At 34.8% G+C, this 20803-nt stretch overlaps 1 protein-coding gene across 9 annotated transcripts in view; it reads right to left on the bottom strand.

Moving 5' to 3' along the window:
- Positions 1–20803, bottom strand: part of MLIP (muscular LMNA interacting protein) — a 243042-nt gene that overhangs the window by 8590 nt on the left and 213649 nt on the right. For all 9 annotated transcript variants that reach the window (XM_055391124.2, XM_055391123.2, XM_055391121.2 and 6 more), the window contains one exon: positions 1843–1896. In XM_055391124.2, coding sequence (XP_055247099.1) covers positions 1843–1896 — 54 coding nt within the window. The remainder of the gene's footprint in view (positions 1–1842; positions 1897–20803) is intronic.

The following is a 20803-nucleotide window of genomic DNA, read 5'->3' as shown; positions in this document are numbered from 1 at the left end:
TAAAAAGGGAGTTTACTACTCAACAAAAATATATTACCATACCAATAAATGCATAAGATAGTGCAAAAACAAAATAGATTTAAAAAGACAAAAATAACAGAAGAAATACAGAATTTTAACATGCAAATTAATATTAAAAAGTAACTTTCCCTTTTAATTTGGCAAGTATTTTAAACGTGATTTTAAAAGAGAATTAGATCATATAGATAGAAATATAAATTTAAATAGAGAAATTTGGATAAATATCTTTATCTAAATTAAAAATCCTAATTTAAATTAATTTAGATACCAGACAGAGAATAATAGAGTGCCCAAGAGGCACAGACTGCAGGCAGCCAGATTTGGATTCAATTTCTGATTGTGGAGACACTTCCTAGCTATTTGACTTTAGGCAATAGATTAAGTTCCTGCAGCTTTAGTTTCCTCATCTCTAAAAAGAATAATAATAGTAGTTAACTTAAGAATGTTTTATGAAAATTAAGTAAAACAAAGTGCATAACACTGTTTCTAATGTATAGTAACCTCTCAATAAACTGGGAATTATAATAATTCTCAATGCTGCCAAGACTGCATGGAGACAGATATTATTATAACACACTCCTCATATGGTAAATTACTACAATTTTTCAGGACAGCAATTTGGCTACATGTGTTGAGAGTCTTCCATATGTTCATAATCATAAAACCAATAATCCTATTTTTACAATATTATCTTAAAAAGTAACCAGAGATGTGGTCAAGGATATAAATGCTTACCTATTCACAACACAACTTTATATTTTAATGACTAATGTTACAGCAAAAAGCCACATCAGTCTTATACTATGACAGACCTTTTTAAATTTGCAGACATAGGGATGCCAGTTTAGGAAAAGTAGATAGTATGCCCTAAATTGTGGAAAATATGGCTTGGAAAATAAAATTCAAATTATACGTGGAATTTTATTATTCTTACTTCTCTTTTATATTATGTTTGTTTCTTCCTAAACTTGGAGGCTGCAAAATTAAGCATACTTCTTTTGTGAGGGTATTTTAAATGAATGTGTGAGCTCACCCAGTCCCTTCTCAGAGATAAGTTTTTTAAAATCACTTTTTTTCTCCCATTTTCCACTTTATCTGAGGGGATGTAAAGAAGAAAACACTGTTCAGTTATTCTTGCTCTTGATGAATACAAAAGTAAACCATGATGAGAACATTTCTTTACAGAATTTTTCTTTGTTTCTGTGGTATAGCATTTTTTTTAAAAAAAGAAAGTTGTTTGAATTTACTTTTTACTTATCAGCTCAAAACATTAAAGTAGATAAACATTTACATGAAATGTAGAGGCTATGATTGAGCTGATATACCTTTGTCTAAAAGCTGCATGCCATATATAAAATTCACTTGGGGAAGGTGGGGTTGGGGGTGCTCAGTGAGCCTAGCTAGCACTCATCTTCCTATGAACTGAAACTGAGATACCGTGAGATACTGTGACTCTGACCCTGAAAACACACCATATGGATTATGGGACAACCATTGACCCTCTAGAGAAAGAAGACAATGGTGATTTCACATATGAACCCAAAAAGGAAATCACAAAGACAGACACTTGGGGTAGGAGTTGGTTTGTGGTCCAGGTATCAGACATGGGGAACTCTAGTGCTACCTTCTACATTGAGAGGCAGCAAGAATTTACTTACTTCACTATCAAATCCTTGTGACTGACAGAGTGAAACAGTTAGTAATGATTCTTTCTTTTGTTATAAAAGCACAATTTTGTTAACATTAAAAAAATAAGATTGGTTTATTTCTACAATCACACAGAAATGGATAATTAGATATCCAGTCCTATCTTACATTTACCTCTTTGGAATCAAGAGCTTCATGTTCAGGAATAGCCACCATTGGATGACTCAGCTTCACAGAAAAGATGCCCAGGATATGATCAGGAGTAGAAGTGAGAAAAAAAAAATGTTAAAATTTCATTTAAACAGATTGACAATGACATAAATATTTTATTGCAGATAACAGTGGATTCTACCAAGTATAAACATTAAGATTCAATTGTCACTAAAAGACAAAAGGAAGATATTTTGGCAGAGGGTGAGTACTCTGTGTATAAGACCACATCTTATTTATTTTTATGTCACACATCAACTCTAACAGTGCTTAGCATATCGCATAGGCCCTCATTAATTATGTATGTAATGAAGGAATCGTCAAAATGCACTAACAGATTTCACAGAGAGGAAACAAAGTTAAATTTATGCTTCACCCCTCACATAATAGGCCTCTAACTGAAAAGCTCCAAAGCGACAGCAACAAGTCATGTTCAGACCCACGGTAAATGTAGATGCATCTATAGACAGTACTTACTGGAAATGTAAAATATTGTGCTTTATTGTGACTATTAATAGTCTCAATACATACAGACTTCATAAACATTGCAATCTCACCAGGTGATGTTATTATAATGTAACTTATATCATAGAGACACTTTAACAGAAGAGAAGGTCTTTTATTATGTGGGAATTTTTATTACTATGTGGGTCTTCTGAGAGCTACACATAAACTTCATAAGATAGAAGAAAGTCATCAATATGCAAGAAAGAGACAACCTAAGAGACACACACAAAGAGAAGGGGAGAGCAAACATTTGTAATGAAATCTGTTTACCCTTTTTTGGTATTAACCATTTATCCTAGCTCCAGCTTTAGAATCACCACAGATCCAGTTTGACAGGAACATTTCTTATTTCTGCCATCCTTCCTGGCAAACCAGGGCTATTGAAATGATTGGACCCCTTTCACTTTCAACAGGGTCTTGCTCTGGGCAAAAAGTCCATGGACAGAGATCAGCTCTTAAATCCCCAGAGCAATTTGAAGGAGGCCGGTAATTTAGCCTACCCTGGGGAAGACTCTAACCTTGGCTGCTAGGGAGGCCAAAGAGGTCTCCACCTGACATTTCCTCAGGTTTCCCTTCGTTCCAACAGACATTCAAGAATGGAGCCAGTTTTTGTTTAAAGTTATAGCTTCACTAAATCCAAGCCCTTACACTCTGTTCCCAACTATAAAATCCTTTGGGTATCATAGCAACAGGACTCCTTCTAGCTGCCTGAGACCATTGCTTTAAATAGAAGCATGATCTGGCCCTAGAGCCAACTAGAAATCTAAATAGCATTCCAGGAAGCAGCTGGAAGCACCTACTTTCTCCTGTTCATCAGAGTCTCCTGAGATCCTAAGTATGGCTTAGGATCAGACTCTAGGTACTGCTTCAAACTTCAAACCCAAGTGATTTATCCTAGAAATAGCACAGTCATTGGTATAAGTAGGTTAAGTAGTACAATATCTATATGAATCATCACAGTTTGTACAATGTCAAACGTCCAACCTTCTAATCTCCTAAAACAGAAAAGAAGAATCATCTTGAAATTTTAAAATCTTGGTAATATCCCAATAAAGCATTCAACTGAGATTAGAAAAGCAATTGAGTCATTATATGATGCCTACTGTTATATTCCATTCTTCCTTTCTAATACAGGTATTCAGTAATTTTAATCCGTTTTATTTTAATCTTGAATTTCAAAAACTATGTGTTGATTATCCTAATCAATGAAAGAGAACAGAAAATGACTGATCCTTATGAATTGGTAATCCTCAAATCATTTATATTTAGCTTTGGCATGCTTTCTTCTGTTTATGATCTTTTATCACAGTAGATTTGCCTTTTTAATATTCTTAAGCTGACTAAAAATGTGATATTAATGTGTTGTGAAGATTTATGGATTTAGTCATAATAATTTATTACATACTCACATAAAAAATTCTTTATATGGGTTTGTTCATTTAGTTTTCACAACAACCTGGTAAGGTGAGCACTAGTAATACTCTGTTTCACAGATGAGGAAACTAAAGCACTGAGAGGTAGAATAACTTGTTCAAGGCCCAAAACTAGTGAGTGGAACATCCATGCTGGAATCTAGACTGAGAATATGCAGAGACTGTGCCCTCAAAGCAAGTGTGAGGTGGCAATATGCCCATGGGAAGATATGCAGGAAAAAGAAGTGGGGAAGACAGACAGACAGGGGAAGTGAATGGAGTATGACATATAGCAAAGGGAAAAGCCAGGCACTGAAGTCAAGGGTGTCCCATTCGCAGACCAGGAGCATCTCAGGGCTGGCTGGTATAGCTATGAAAGGCCACACAAGAGACACAGTATAATGGAGCTTATATGTCAGATGAGGAGTCTGAGCTTAATTATCTTAGGCAGTGAGAAGTCATTCAAGTACTTTAAGTAGGGGACATGTGTGGTCATGTGGTCAGATTTCTCATTTCAAAAAAAGTTACTGTGGCTGATGTGCAAAATATGGAAATATGTGGATTGGAAGATATTTAAATAATGCATGAGAGATGTGGCGGCAGGGCAGGAAAGTGGGGGGGGGAAGTGAGGAGGAAGGGAAGGAAGGAAGGAAGGGAGGAAGGGAGGGAGGGAGAAAAAAAGAAGATTTTAATAAAAATATGATCTCAGAAAATACAATAGACTCAAGTTTTCTGGGTAACTCTAGCCTTCCTACTTTCCAGGATGAGCAAAGAAGCAGAGGGTAAATATGTTGCTATTTCGATGATTAAGGAAGAAAAACTGGGAACAGAGAGAAATGTTGAATGCTAAAACCTCTGCCAAATGCAGAGGCTTTGTAATGCATGAGGACTAGAGATGTCAAATGGGGAGGACAATAACACATAGTATGAAAATTTTGCCAGTCAGAATGGAAACAGTGAAACTAAGCATTAAAACAAGTACTGGCTGGGTGTGGTGGCTCACACCTGTAATCCCCGCACTTTGGGAGGCCTAGGCGGGTGGATCACAAGATCAGGAGTTTGAAACCAGCCTGGCCAACACGGTAAAACCCCATCTCTACTAAAAATACAAAAATTAGCTGGGCATGGTGGTGTGCGTCTGTAGTCCCAGCTACTCAGGAGGCTGAGGCAGGAGAATTGCTTGAACCCGGGAGGCGGAGGTTGCAGTGAGCCAAGATCACGCCACTGCACTCTAGCCTGGGTGACAGAGCAACACTCCACGTAAAAAAAAAAAAAAAAAAAAAAAAAAAACAAGTTCTATGTAGGTGAATGGCTTGCTATGCAGAGAGTAGATGAATATTACAGGGCAGAGAGAGTCATCCAAGCTGGCATACTTGATGGCAAACACTGTGGAAAACAAACTACTATGTTGCCTCAAAGAAAAAAATAACTAAAAAGTTACTAATATTAACATCAGAGCATTATTTAACATGGAAAGATAAATGAAATGGAAAATTCAAGAGAATTGAGACAAAGCATGCTTTTATCCTGGATAGAAAATCCAGTCGTAGATATTGTATAACAGATTAACTCAACCTTTGTTCACTCACCACTGTTGGATAAACACATTTGAATAAAACATTCAGTCGATTTTTATTACACTTTTGGTCACAGCTGCCACCAAACTAACATAAAGCCTTGTGAAGTGTTTGTCACTAGCATGCTGCTTTCTCAAAAATATCACTGCCTCTTCCAAGGTAATATAAACCACACCCACAAAGAGATAAAATCCCCTCACACCAACTGAAGAAATGAGAATGTAACAACTAGAAAAAAAAGTAGGCTAAATGTGGTTAAATCAGTTAATTAAGTCTTTAATGTATACAAGAAATGGAATTTAGAGCTTTAGCTTTTGTGAAACCGTTCTCTCTTTTTGAGTGGAGATAAAGTATGTTTTCTGGACTGCCCGAAATTGTGAAGCTGAGGGAGTGTTACAGGAAGTTTTAACATTTTAAAATCACCACGGGTGCCATACATTCCATCCAGAATTCACTTCTTTAGGATTGCTTTTATGTTCAACCACATCCTCTTGTCAACCTCCTTCACACCATTTGTCTTCAGTTATCTGTACCTTCTGCTTCTGTCTCTCCACTTAGATTTGGGAACTGCTAAGATAGAGCATAACCTTCTCAAGACCATCCCTCAAAAGCGACATTACAAATTATTGTAGCAATACCCACATCAAATACTGTCTGTTTCATAAGTCCAATGTTGTCATTACAAGACTAGATGCCATTGGAAGTCATAGATTATAAATAACTAAAACTAACTCATTGTTAGTTGTTCTGTACTTAGCATAGGACCCAACCAGCACAGAGTAGACACTGAATGAGCACTGAATGAATAAATTAATAAAAGAAAGGAAGAATTCGATGGCTACAGAAAAGAAACAGTTTTCCGACTTGTAAAATTAAAGAATTCTGAATTAGTGAGGGCTTAGGAAGTATTAACTGAATGCTTAAAAGACATCCTTTGTATGAGATTTTGAAAACTGAAGATCCTTCAAGTAGAGCTATCACACAAGTAAGTTCTATTTGATCCTCATATTTCTTTTGCTTTAAAAAGAATTAAATTTAATTGTCAGTTGTTTAAGTCCATAGATTATACATGCCGGTTTGTATTTCTGGTTTCTCTTGAACTGTTCAAAGATCTTCCAACACTAACCTTGCAATTTTGTGACTCTGGACAGTAGCCTGTGCCTTTTAGATGAAGCTAAATATCTCATATAAACATAGTCCCCACCACTCCTATGAGGAGGCCAAAGGTCAGAGGTTACCTATTATCATGATTATGTACATAATCATGATTATATACATATCATGATAATATGTTATAAGTTATATTTATTATCATTATCTATATTATATATGTTATAATATATTATGTTTATATTATACGTTATAATATATTATGTTTATATTATACGTTATAATATATTATGTTTATATTATACGTTATAATATATTATGTTTATATTATACGTTATAATATATTATGTTTATATTATACGTTATAATATATTATGTTTATATTATACGTTATAATATATTATGTTTATATTATACGTTATAATATATTATGTTTATATTATATGTTATAATATATTATGTTTATATTATATATTATACGTTATATGTTATGTTTATATTATATATTATACGTTATAATATGTTATGTTTATATTATATATTATACGTTATAATATGTTATGTTTATATTATATATTATACGTTATAATATGTTATGTTTATATTATACATTATACGTTATAATATGTTATGTTTATATTATACATTATACGTTATAATATATTATGTTTATATTATACATTATACGTTATAATATATTATGTTTATATTATATATTATACGTTATAATATATTATGTTTATATTATATATTATACGTTATAATATATTATGTTTATATTATATATTATATACACTGTGTTTGTACCTATATATTCCTGATTATAGAATTATTATCTGTCTCTCCATATATATATATATATATATATATATATGGAGAGACAGATAATATATATATATATGTCTTGTTTCATTCACTTTGGAGATATGCCTAGCCCAATAAAGTATTTGTGTTTTTAATCCCTGATTTACAACATATCACAGTGTGCTAGAGGAACCCAGGAAATCTTGTAAATTTCAGATTCTGGCAGGGTAGTTGTGGAGAGGGGCCTGAGATTCTGCATTTATGATAGGCTGTCAGCTGGTGCTGATGCTACCACAGGTTGAATAGTAAAGTCATTGCCAATATCTTTGTATGAATTGATGAAATGAATTTGTTTCAAATATTTATCTATTCCAACTAAAATTAACTATACTCAAAATTTCCTAATCAATTCAGATACATTGGAGTTGTATAGTTAGATCATTTACCACATATTTGATTATTAAGTACCTGCTAATAGATCAGGCACTTGGCTAGGTGTTAGGGATATAACAGTCAGTGAACAGACGTTGTCACCTGCCTTGAAGACTACAGTCTAGCAGGAGAGACAGATAGTAATTATATAATCAGGAATATATAAGTACAAACACAAAATAATGTGTTAGGAAGTAAAAGTACTGAGTCTTATCAGGGTTCATAATAGATGAATCTAACCTAAACTAAAAGGATGAAGGCATATTTTTCCCAGAGGCTGAAATTTCAGGGATGCTACCTCATAGGAATAAGAAGCATGATGAGTGAATATGGAATTAGTCGCTGAGAAGAAATTACTCACAATTGGACTGGTTGAAAAATAGGGAGAAAATTCAGGTGGATGGGTAAAATGAATGAGAGAAAGATGTCAGAAACTGAGGACAGAGAATTACTATGAAGAATTCGTATGCATCAACTTCACTTCAGTGTCATCTGTAAGCCCTTGAAAGTGCTTATTAAATGAATGAACACTGTTAAATATGAGTTTTCCTGCAAAGGATATGATCTCATTCCTTTTTATGACTGTGTAGTATTCCATGGTGTATATGTACCAAATTTTCTTCATCCAGTCTATCATTGATGGGCATTTGGGTTAATTCCACGTCTTTGCTATTGTGAATAGTGCTGCAGTGATCATAACACATGCATGTGTCTTTATAATAGAATGATTTATATTCCTTTGGGTAAATACCCAGTAATGAGGTTACTGGGTCAAAAGATATTTGTGTCTCTAGGTCTTTGAGGAATGTCCACACTGTCTTCCACATGGTTGAACTAATTTGCACTCCCACCAACAGTGTATAAGTGTTTCTTTTTCTCCACGACCTCGCCAGCATCTGTTATTTTTTGACTTTTTAATAATACCCATTCTGACTGGTATGAGATGGTATCTCATTGTGGTTTTGATTTGCATTTCTCTAATGATCAGTGATGCTGGGCTTTTTATCATGTGATTGTTGGATGCATCATCCTTAGTGAAATAACACAGGAACAGACAACCAAATACTGCATGTTCTCACTAGTAAGTGGGAGCTAAATGATGAGAGCACATGGACACATAAAAGGGAACAGACACTGGGGCCTATCAGAGGGTGGAGGGTGGGAGGATGGAGACAGTCAGGAAAAACAACTAATAAATACTAGGCTTAATACCTGGCTGAGGAAATAATCTGTGTGACAAATCCCCTTAACATACATTTACCTATGTAACAAACCTGCACGTGGACCCCCAAACTTAAAATAAAAGTAAATAAACATATATATACACACACATGTATACATGTGTATATATATATGTGTGTGTGTGTGTATATATATATATATGTGTGTGTGTGTGTGTGTGTGTTTTCCTCATTTCCCCAAAGACATTTCCCCAAAAGACTGCAAGCTGCTTGAGAATAGGTCTCATCATATCCTAGCAGTTGTGCACCAAACACTAGTTGATTGGTTTTACTGCTCACAATTCTATACCCTGGAATAAAACATAGGCAATGCTCTGAGTTTTTTCTTTATTGAGGCCTGTGGATAATACATGCTATGTGGAAAAAGCTCCTCTCAATGACAGAAATATGCCTCTCATATCAAAAAAAAAAGAATTGGCTATATGTCTTAAAGATTTAATCTGTATTAGGCCAAATATCAAAAATATATTAGAACATTTATTAATATTTATTTTTAGGATTTAAATATTTATTTTTAGAATTCAAAAGTAGAGCATATATTTGTGGTGATGCCCAAAGATTCCCAAGTTTGTCTATCTAATTAATTCCCTTTGTGAACTGGGGAAAATCACTTCGTGTCTGGGCTTTAGGTTTTCATCTTTAAAGTCTGGGCCCTAAATAGATGAGTTTCAGTTCCTCTTTTACTTGGATAATTCATTGGTTCCATGATGCTTAAGCAAAAAAATCTATTGATTGATAACTGATGCTATCTCAGAAATAAAGGTCTTCTTTATGGCATCTCCTGCACTGAGCCATAGCTGACGTAGAAGTTATGCTGATGGGGATGGTAAAATGAACTCCCCAATCTTAACTGGAATCCTTAATATCGGTTCTTAGTTCTGCTTATTTATTCCTTGTATGAACTGTTACAAACTATTAAGTTTCACAATATTCTTTTGTGTATTCCCTTGGTTATTATATATTCACTTGATAATACATGTTGGTTGGTATATTCTGTTGAAATGCATGTTAATTGTTTCGTAAGCCCACCAAACACTCACTACTGAATATTGGTCATTAATATTGTTATATTGGAGTCTCAATTCTAAGAATACTAATAAGAAAACATAGGAATTTTCTGTCCTGATCTTTGTAATAGATCTGAAATATGATGGAAAACTCCTAAATTATGCTATTTTTATTCTTGGCCTTTCCTCTTCCATCCCAAGAGATAAAGACTTAAGGCATGTTAGAATTTCTTCTTCCAAAGACCACTTTCTAGACATCAGTGTAAGGGAATTTTTGTCTGTTCATTATTGTATGTCCAGCCTGTTTAAAAACAAATACCACATCCTATTGTTGACTTACATTTTTCATCTAGAGTTGTTTCTTTCTCAACTAGAAAACCACTTCCCTAAGGGGATTAACTACACCTTTCACTTTTTTCAGTGCACAGCTCCCAGGTTATAATGAAAACAGAGTAAAATATGTATTCTAACACCATTTCAATTCTCTAAACAAATTCCGGAAGTCGAAATTGGAATTGACAAGCAAGCATATTTGTTGTTCTTTTTGTCTATCCTTTAAGAGAACACTTCGTTACTTAGTACTACAGGCAAAACATCATTTTCAATTGTTTTCAATATCATACCAGTCTAGTATAATCGTAAATCAAATGTCTATTTCTTCACAAAATAAAATATTGGTGGAATATTTTTCTCTCTCCGTTTTTTATCTTCTATAGAATATAAGGAATATTGTACCTCTTATTCCAGTGTGACATAAAATAGAATATAAGCAGCTGTGTATTAATACTCTCGAGTTCATAAATGTTTTTGGAATCCTGCCCCTGCGTTAATCCCATCCAAGGTCTTCCTAATTTGCCACCAGTTACCTCTAAGTTGCAGGAAATCTATCCCAGATCCCAGGTGTAATATCAACAGATGTCAATTGATGTGTTGCAAGGATTTGGAAGAGTATTTAAGAAAATAAATAGGTATGACTGTGATAGGGTCAAGCCATCCCCTCTCACCTTAGACCCCGCACCAGATCCCATTCCACTCTCCTCTAGCAGTACACCCCCAAAAGCATCACTAAGGATGTGGGGGCCAAGAGTTGGTTGAGGAGGGAGAGGGTATGTGGTTGGTTGGCAGGCAGATGAACTAAGGACTGTATGTCTATAGGTAACAGAAGGGCTTCTTTCTATATGGTGCCTGCCAGCCCCATCTTCCTGGCACTGGGCCACATTCCTCCATTCCCACACCTTCCTATGCATTATTTCAAACTACACTTCAAAGTTGTGTAAGCTTTTTCTGACCCTTTTGCCATCTCCTTTATGTTTAATGCCTCTAAACTGTCAGTACACCCAGTATTTTCCTTCCACCTCTGCTTCTTGCCCTACATGGTCTAACTATATGGTCCTTTCAGGCACTCTAACTTGGTCTTAGATTGTGGCCATTCCTGAGCCAACTGATGAAGTCTAAAATCTTCCTTCTGGAGAATCTGTCTTCTTTAACTTCCAGCTATGTTCTTGCTGGAACCACAAACTAACAGCTATGATGGTTTTTTATTCAAACTTCGAAGGATAAAATAAATGAGGTATTTACGGATCGCTAAGAAGCCCTTAAAGAAAACTCTCCACTGTCAGTCATTCTCAGCCATGCCAGAGTGAGATCTCTTGAGAATTAGAAGAAAAATGTTCATAGTACTGCCAAATTTGCCTACGATATCACCTGGGATTTTATAAACTGTTAAAAGTTCATTCAAATATGGGATGATTAAAATATATTCTCAGGCATTCAAGGCCTTGGAATATTTGCTAAATAAAAACCTGTCTTAAAAACTTTCTTGGGTCAAGGACTTAAATAAAAAGAGAAAGACATACAGGAGGATGCTACAGGAAATATGGGAAGAAAGGGTAATAAAGCAATCTGATTAAGTGTGTTGCTGCCATAAAAACAAAACAGAACAAACCATGAATTACTATGAAAAAGAAAGAGAGAAACTATAACCATAATATGTCAGAAATAAACACCTAGAATTGAACACTATCTATGTGATGGGAGGCAATGGAAGGGACCAAATGGACTTGTCTTACTAGAAGAAGATACAGATATCAATACAAGCATATAAATACGAATACAGACCTTAAGTTAAGGACCATCAACAGCAAAACAAGGTTAAATACATTTTAAACCAGTAAATTAAAACTACACCTTTCCAATAAAAAACTGAAAAGCAGAAATAACAGATAAGTTATGAAAAATGTGATAATATGGCAGAATTAAGGTTATGTAACGAGATAACCTCAGGTATTAAGAGAAATGTCTCAAGATAAAAAAATCAAGATCAGAAAATATCTGGACAACAAGAGACATACACACAAATAAAAGTCATACAAATTCGAAAACCAAAGTAGGAAAAAGATTTGTCTCTCCAATATGAACCAAACTAAAAATAGTAATTTTATTATCTTAAAAATGGAATTCAAGAACAAATGTTATAAGGGACAGAAAAAAGATATTATATACTGGTAATAAAATCAACGAACCAGAAAATATGACTATCATAAACATATATTCCTAAAAATAGAGCCTCAAAGTTTAAGATTTTCCAGTGTTGGACTTCTAATGCTTTGAAAGCAAGTCGTGGTCTTACACTTCATTTGAATGCCTTCATAAAGCTAAGAAATTGTTTGATGTCTAATGGTGGCTAAATAAATATTTTTATAAAACCTGAGGAAGCGCCCACCCTCACAGTCATATTCTTGTTCCCCAAAAGAGATTTCCATTTGATTCACAGAACTTATGGAACATATGGCTTATATGAAAGCGAATCAGTATCATTATTTGATGGCTGCAAGTTAAATGTCTGAGTTGTGCTTTCATTAGTCACACATCGGTAAACTTCAACAAATTTAGCAATCTGAAAAAATTTTATGCTCATATTTTGGTGAAAGGAGTAAAACAGTGGTCACATTAAGCAAGATAAAGCAACATAGAAAAATTTTGCCCTGAAGTTTCAAAATAGGAGACTCCTTGGCTGTGCAAATATTACATAATGAAAATAGATTTTGTTGCATGGGACATGTAAAAGGATCACAAAATACATTACGGCAATGAGACAACTAGGTTGAACTATATGAAACTGATAAAATTGATATTTGTGTAGGTAAAAAGCTATTGAATAATGGCAGTTTCATGTGGTGCAACCTAAAGAAACTTTTTTAAAAAAACAAATAATAGCTTTTCAAGAAGGTTAGACAAGCAATTATGTTCAAAGGTAGACAAAATATATATTTTAAAAACTCAATTTGCAAAGATAAAATGCTTCTATCCTGGTTTTCATTACATTTCAGGGTTAATAATGCATGGCTCATAGCTGCCTCCTTCTACTGTGCGTTCACTGAGCTAAGACTATTGTCCTAGCCCTGAGTTACTCGACTCTCTCTCATCCTACTGCCCACAGCCAATGGCTGACTGGTAAAGGGCATAAAAGGGTAGCTCCTTTGCATCAGGTGTGGATAACTCCGCAATTTATTCTCTAGAGCCTTCTCCCTATGAATTAAGTCAAGGCTGGCCTTGAACTGAAGTCACATTTGCTCAGCTCTTTGCCCTTCTCAATTTGAATTCACTCCCTTCTTTACAGGAAGATGTTCTGAAGAACCCTCCCTCAATAAATCACCAATATCTGAACCGCTGTCTCAGGATCTGCTTTTAAGGAACCTGATTTAACATATCACACGAAGGAGAAGGGACAGGTGGCTGATGTGTGTGGTGAAATAGAGAGTTCATTATCCCTTAGTGTCTCCATCAGAACAAGGTGCAAATGGATGGCAGTTTATTTTCTCTCTGTCCATAAAATACAAGCATAGTCAGTAAATTCCAAAGGCCAGCATGTTATTTTACAAGAGCTTTAAAAATCATGTTTCTCAAAGTATAAAACTGTTATCCTGCCTACCTGCAACCATACGTCTCTTTCCAATTACCAAATTCCTAATTTCTTAAATGATTTTATTTAAAAATGTTACAATGAAAAATTCCAGCTAGGTACTATATGTCCAATGCCAGACAACACATGAGCTCGGGGCAGGTGTTCTTGCTACTAAGATTAAGCCAAAAAGAGAAACATGAAAAAGAAATTGTTCTCTGTTTTCTGGAAAAAAATTTAAAAGTCAACTGTTTTATGATTAATTAAGTACACTTTAAGACTGGTAATTAGATAACCAGAAACATGCCCAGTTTCAAATTCCAGCCTGTCATAAAGGCATGTATTCTGTTGAAATGCTCTTTTTGCCCTCTAGTGGAGAACCTGGCTAAAAATGATTGATAATTCATTTTGCAAAACCACTTCTCTTAAAATATCTGCTCATTGACATTCATTTTTTAATGTTAAAAGTCAAATTAATTTGCATTTAGTCATTTTGAACAGAAGGTTCTTTTTGAATGAATTAAACACATTCATTCATTTTGAAAACAATTTGGCATCGTCAAATAGTGTACATGTTTTGGCTTCCTGAAAAATCTTAAAACATTTTTAAAAACCCATTTTATGTTTGATAAAGTCTTTTTTCCAATTCCAACAATCTCAAATATTTTATATTTTAATCATCTCAATAGCTATCTAATCTCCATTATCTTTAAAAACTTGTCAGAAAAGTTTTAGAATTGAGAGCAAAGCTGTTTATTTCTATGATGATTGAAAATAAATTACCTGGTTTATTCACACAGATTTCTAATCATACATAAAAGTAGAACATAAACATTATTAATGAAGAGGTTTGAGGGATGTTTTTGCCTCAAAAATTCAAGATGACTTTTTTCAATAAATGTGGCTGCCTCAGTACAATTTTGTCAGAGTACTAGATGTTTAGTGGTTCTGTTAGCCACTAACCTTTGCAAAGTGGAAAGTTCTGCCAAAAGAATGTTGGTGCCTGGAGAAGAAATGTGAAAAGCATTGTGGAATTCATAAGCCCAGGCTCTACCAGTAACTCATGCCATGGCCTTGGATATGTCACTTTGCATCTTCGGGCTTCAGTTTTCTTATCTGTAGACTGAAGGAAGTCAGATGGCCTCAGCAATTAGTTCTAGACCTGATTTACATATATGGTGCTGTGTTTGACCAAACGGAAGCCTGTGCGTGATTCCTGGGTGGTGGTGATGGTGAAGGTGGTAATGCCGCTTTATTGATAGATGTTAGGGAGGTATCTCAAAGAAAATTAATCAAGCACCAGCTTTTAAGCTATTCTGCAAAATTTTGTACAAATTATATATACTTTCTGAGCCTCAGTTTCTTCATATGTAAAAGAAAAAATAAACCCTACTTTATGATTGTTTTAAAATCTAAATTAAATGCTGCATGTGAAGTAAGTGGAATGTTGTCTACTTTTTCTAAATATGTTCCTTATAAAATTTCAGTGACTTCTCAACTCACTCCCTGCTTTTTCCCCCCAGTTCAGATAACTCATTATGTTCAGGAAGGTGGAAGCTATCTAGTAATCTTAATTGATGCTAACTTCACATTATAGTTTCTGATTCCAATTGCTTCTTCAATGCTATGGCCTGCTTTCGTTTTCTCAAGTTTGCTCTGTTCCTTTTCCGTCTGTCTATGCTTGCTGCCCCCTCTAGCTGGAATGCCCAGCCCACTCCCAGCCTTCACTTCTTTTCAGGCCTCAGATTCAACACCATTTTCTCATTAAGTCTTTCCTGATTCATCAGACTGGATCAGGACCTCTGGTATATATACTCGTACCTGCCCAAATGTCTTTTGCACGGCAGTTGTGACAGTTATCACTAAGTATTGAATTTTTTTCTTCTTTAACTTCTGTTTTCCCTATGTAGAAAATAAGGACTTGGAAAAGGCCCCCATGACTTTGTCTGCTGGCTTTCCAGTGCATGGCCAGCACAAACACAGTGCTTTGCACCTAACAGATATTCAGTACATCTTTATGAAATGAATAAATGTGTTTTGTCAACTTCCAGACTCCTGAGTTCCTAGACTTTATGTTGGAAAAAAAAGGTTGCAAAGTCTATGCTTTTAGTTTTTAGTAAGAAATTACGCTATTAGTTAGTCAAGGTTTTGGTAACCTTGAACCAAATCACTTAATGTTCATTTTTCTAATTTTGAAGCTATGTATAATTGTAGACTGCTTATCTCAAAGAGCTGTTCCTTTATTCTTAACATATACTCATAAAAGATTTTTCTCATCTTTAGATTTAAATATTTACAGCATATATTAGAAAAATAAATTGTTATTTCAAAGCCCTCTCAGCCTTTGAAGCAGTAGGGGAAGGTTAGAATTACTTCAGATTTTCCTTTCTCCAGATAAGTCATAATCTCTATTAACTCTTGTTGATTGATCTTTGTTAAAATATCGGAAGAAACCTCTGGCAAAAAATATTTCAGAGGAGCTACCAAAAAAAAATCAACCCATGCTTGAAAATATGACTATAATATTAATATTTTAGTTTTTATTGGATTTCTGCAGATCTACAAGGTCAATTCTCTGAGTAGCAATGCAATGATAATACCAATTTACATGCTCTCAATAACGTTACCAATATAAACGTTACACACGTACTAAATTTGAAAATAAATAAGTAGTAGAAGAAATGAACAAGGAAAGTCAACCTTCAATGTTTACAGGGTGAAATATCCAAGGAGTTTAAGAAAAGAATGCTCATGGCCTAAGAAGCAGGCTAAAGCCAGCTTGTGAAGGGGCCTCTCCCACCTACCCACTCTGGACACGAAAGTTTCTTTCCTTTCTCTGTCCTCCTATGTCATTCACACAACATCAGACCACCATGAAAACTCACCAGAGGTTTCAGACTAGGTATGCCAACCCCTAATCCTCTATGATGGGGAAACAAAAGGAGTTAGCTCTCTATTGTTATTGTTTTTCATTTCTCCTATTTCCTATATGTGTATTTCTCATTCAGAATACATTTTGCTAGGTAGGCTCCCTCACTATTCTAATAGATGTTTCTCCCTTACCTTATTATAAGTGGAGTGATTCTTTACATAGAGAAGACAGAAATAACGCATATAATTGAACTGAAAATACATCTATTTGCTCACTCTCATCCCCCTTTTTCATTTCAGACAAGTTATATTCCTTCTTTATTCTTAATCTACAATCTCAAGAGCAGCTGCTTAGAAAAAAGGCTAAGAAAAAATGATCAGTAAATATTCTGTTGACATATCATAAAGGTAAAATGTATTATAAGTAAATGCTTCATCTTTTTTTAGCAAAAACATAATTCTAATATAAATAATTGCTATAATTTAAAATATCTTTATGAAAAGGGCACTTTAATTTTTTAAAAAAGGAAATCATAAGAAAGTACATGTTGGCGGCTGTGGTATTTTTTCAAAGAGAAAGGACTTTTAATAGCTGAAGTAGCATACCAGAAAAAGTTATATACCTTCTGATTCAGTAAGTCTATGAATACTGAATGTGTAAACACTCAGGCCCAATTGTAAACATTACAAGCACATGGGGACAATTTTGATTAACAGCTAAACCCAATATTTCATAACTTATTCCAATAAAAAAATCCTAAGCTAATATACTAGATACATTACAGTATATACTATATTGTAGTATATATACATATACTCTCTCCATATATATTTAACAGTTGTGTTTCCTTTTACTTACTAGGAGTTATATGAGGAAAAAATAATTATAATCTAGTACTTGTAAACATGCCAATATAATTTTTCTTTTAAAGTTTTCTATAAGAAAGTTCATTTTCTTGCTGAATCATTAGAGAATTTAAAAGGCAAAAAAAAGAAATGTCTGTTATTATAGAGGAAGCAGTGTTTTCTATGAGGTAAAAACTTTGAGGTCACCCAGTTCTTGGGATTTCTAAATTTTTTAATTTGTAAGTAGGCTTAGGAATCTGCTTTTTTCTTTCTTTTTTTTTTTTTATTTTTTGAGACGGAGTCTCACTCTGTCGCCAGGCTGGAGTGCAGTGGCGCGATTTGGGCTCACTGCGACCTCCACCTTCTGGGTTCAAGCGACTCTCCTGCCTCAGCCTCTCGAGTAGCTGGGACTACAGGTGCGTGCCACCATGCCCAGCTCATTTTTTGTATTTTTAGTAGAGACGGGGTTTCACCATGTTGGCCAGGATGGTCTGGAACTCCAGACCTCGTGATCTGCCTGCCTCGGCCTCCCAAAGTGCTGGGATTACAGGCGTGAGCCACCGTGCCCGGCCAGGAATCTGCACTTTTCTAAAGCTCCCCAGATAATTCTGAAGCAAACAGCCCAATCTGAGTCCTAAAGTTAGGGTTTTGAAACCGAACTAAATGTCCTACTATTACAGCTGAAGAGACAGAAACTCGCAGGAAGAGAGTGAAATGTGTGGCACAATAACATTTACATAAATTATGTCATATGCACACAAAATAACACTGCAACTTTTGAAAGAAAATGCACAAACATACACATCACATAGTTTAGAATATTTCTCTGGGGGCAGAAAGGAAAGAAGAGTGAGAAATGGGAATTAAAGGAAATACATATGTGAATAAATCAGAAAGCAATAAAAAAAACGCTGTAATAAAAGGAAAAAGGTATTTAAGATGAGAGTAATGGCCTACGAGTTATACTGATGGATTGTTTCTTCACTCCAGCACCAAAATTCTATTATAGTAGCTAGATGCTAAAAAATGTATAAAGCTGAAAACTGAAGTTGGAATGTGACAGTTTTACTTTCATATATCACTTGATCCCGGTAACAATTCTATAATAGTGATTCTATTTTGTTGCTGTTGTTGTTGTTTGTCATTTCACAGGTAAGAAAGTTAAAGCAAGAGTTTGAATTACTTTTTCAAGTATAGGCATACAACAATTCATTGATTCTACAAAATAAATACAGCAACTGATGCCTCATTACAAATAGACTCTGCAGATGAATTTTAACTTGCATTTCACTATAAGTAGAGTGACTTTATGCTTACTGATTAAACAGGATACTTCTGATAAAAAGAGGGGTACTAAAAATATTGAAATCATATAGTGGTAGACATAAATATTTCTTTTCAAAACACTTTTTTTATTTTATTTTTTATTTTTTATTTTTAGACAGAATCTTGCTCTGTCACCCAGACTGGAGTGCAGTAGTGCAATCCTGCCTCACTGCAACCTCCACCTCCTGGGTTCAAGTGATTCTCCTGACTCAGCCTCCCTAGTAGCTGGGACTACAGGCATGTGTCACCATGCCCAGCTAATTTTTTTTTTTTTTTGTATTTTTAGTAGAGATGGGGTTTCACCATGTTGGATGTTGGTCAGGCTGGTCTTGAACTCCTGACCTCAAATGATTGGCATACCTCAGCCTCCCAAAGTGCTAGGATTACAGGCATGAGCCACCGCACCCAGCCTCAAAACTATTTAAAAAATAAAATTCTTCAAAAAATAGAGCAAAACATTATATACATATATAATGTTTCTATTCATATATGTGTATGTGTGTGTGTGTGTATATATTATATATATATAATATATATATGTTTAAATGGCCCAGACTGATCAGAACACATGATCATCTACATAGGAGTATACATTTTCTTGTCTGCGTGAGAGATCTTAAAGGTCATGCCCTGACCTTGAGCAATGACAACAGCCTGGGGTCTGCCAGTGAGAGTGTTCAGGCTATGAGGAGTTCTGGGCAAGACGAATGGAGAGGTAGGAGATGAACAGTCTGCTCTGGCTGTGAAGTGAAAGCTATAGTGGTAGAGATTTTTTAAGAGGCTACTCCAGATATAAATACTGAAATATGCAAATGGAAAGGCTAGAGAACTTTAGAACTAGCCCTTGCATAAAAACTTACAATAGAATTTAACAGCAGTGGAAGAAAGGGGAGAATCCACAGTATATGTGAAGAAATCTGCCATACTTATTTATCTCTTTCATGAGACAGAGGCAGACTTGAAATAAAATAGTGTATGGTTACAAACAACACACAAAGATCATGCATTTTTAGAAAACTAAAAGTGAAATAAAATGGCTCCACTGTCACAAACGTGGCATCAAATAATTTTTTTTTAAATGAAAGAAAAAATATCCTCAAGGATGGCTGTGAATTTTCTCCTGGGGCTTTAAAGCTGTCTCTCTGTCTATAAAGATCCTATTTTTGCTTGTAAAACCTCTCAAGCTTTCACTGTAAATAGAGCCTTCTTGCTTAGGAAATCTCAGCCTTGCTTCTGCCAACAGATCAGAAAAGTCATCCTGACTGTGAAGGCTTAGTCCTCACTCCTCTAGTTTCTATTCACAGACTGGCCATGTGTTTCTCGTTTGTTTGCTGGTGCAAACTTGGCAGAGTAGAGACTCAAGGGAGAAAACAATAAGTGATAACTTCCTGTCTACATGGCTTGTAGTTATGCTAAATAAAAGGGAGAAAATGTAGTTGGAATAAGAAAAGAGAACAAAGTGCATAAAACTGAGTAATTAAGTGGGAATACTGAAAGTAGGCCAGAAGAACTGGAATTTTAGGGTGACTTAAAAAGAGAGGTATACCTTGGAAATTATGAGTAGAAGATAGAAGAAATGAGAAGGGGTGAATGGAGGAAAGAAGAAAAGTCATGGACTGTGATAAGCTTAGATACTTTATGTGTGTGTTAGTTTTCTCACCTTAGGGCCAGGTAAGTAAGCTGAGACACATGTGGCCACATACTTATGGTGCCTAGGAAGAATATTATTTTTCTAAATGAGCTGAATTTTTAAAAATAGAAAATGGACTCCAGTAGGCCTTAATCTATACATAAACAGGTGTGTTGTACATGGTACTTTGCTACCTTCAAAGATAAAAAAATAATTTAAATGCATTGTAAAATGGGGGAAAAATGGACAAAATGACTATAG

Source organism: Gorilla gorilla, chromosome 5, assembly GCF_029281585.2.
Source record: "Gorilla gorilla gorilla isolate KB3781 chromosome 5, NHGRI_mGorGor1-v2.1_pri, whole genome shotgun sequence".
In the NCBI taxonomy this organism is placed as follows: domain Eukaryota; kingdom Metazoa; phylum Chordata; class Mammalia; order Primates; family Hominidae; genus Gorilla; species Gorilla gorilla.
This window is presented reverse-complemented; position numbering and strand designations above follow the sequence as displayed.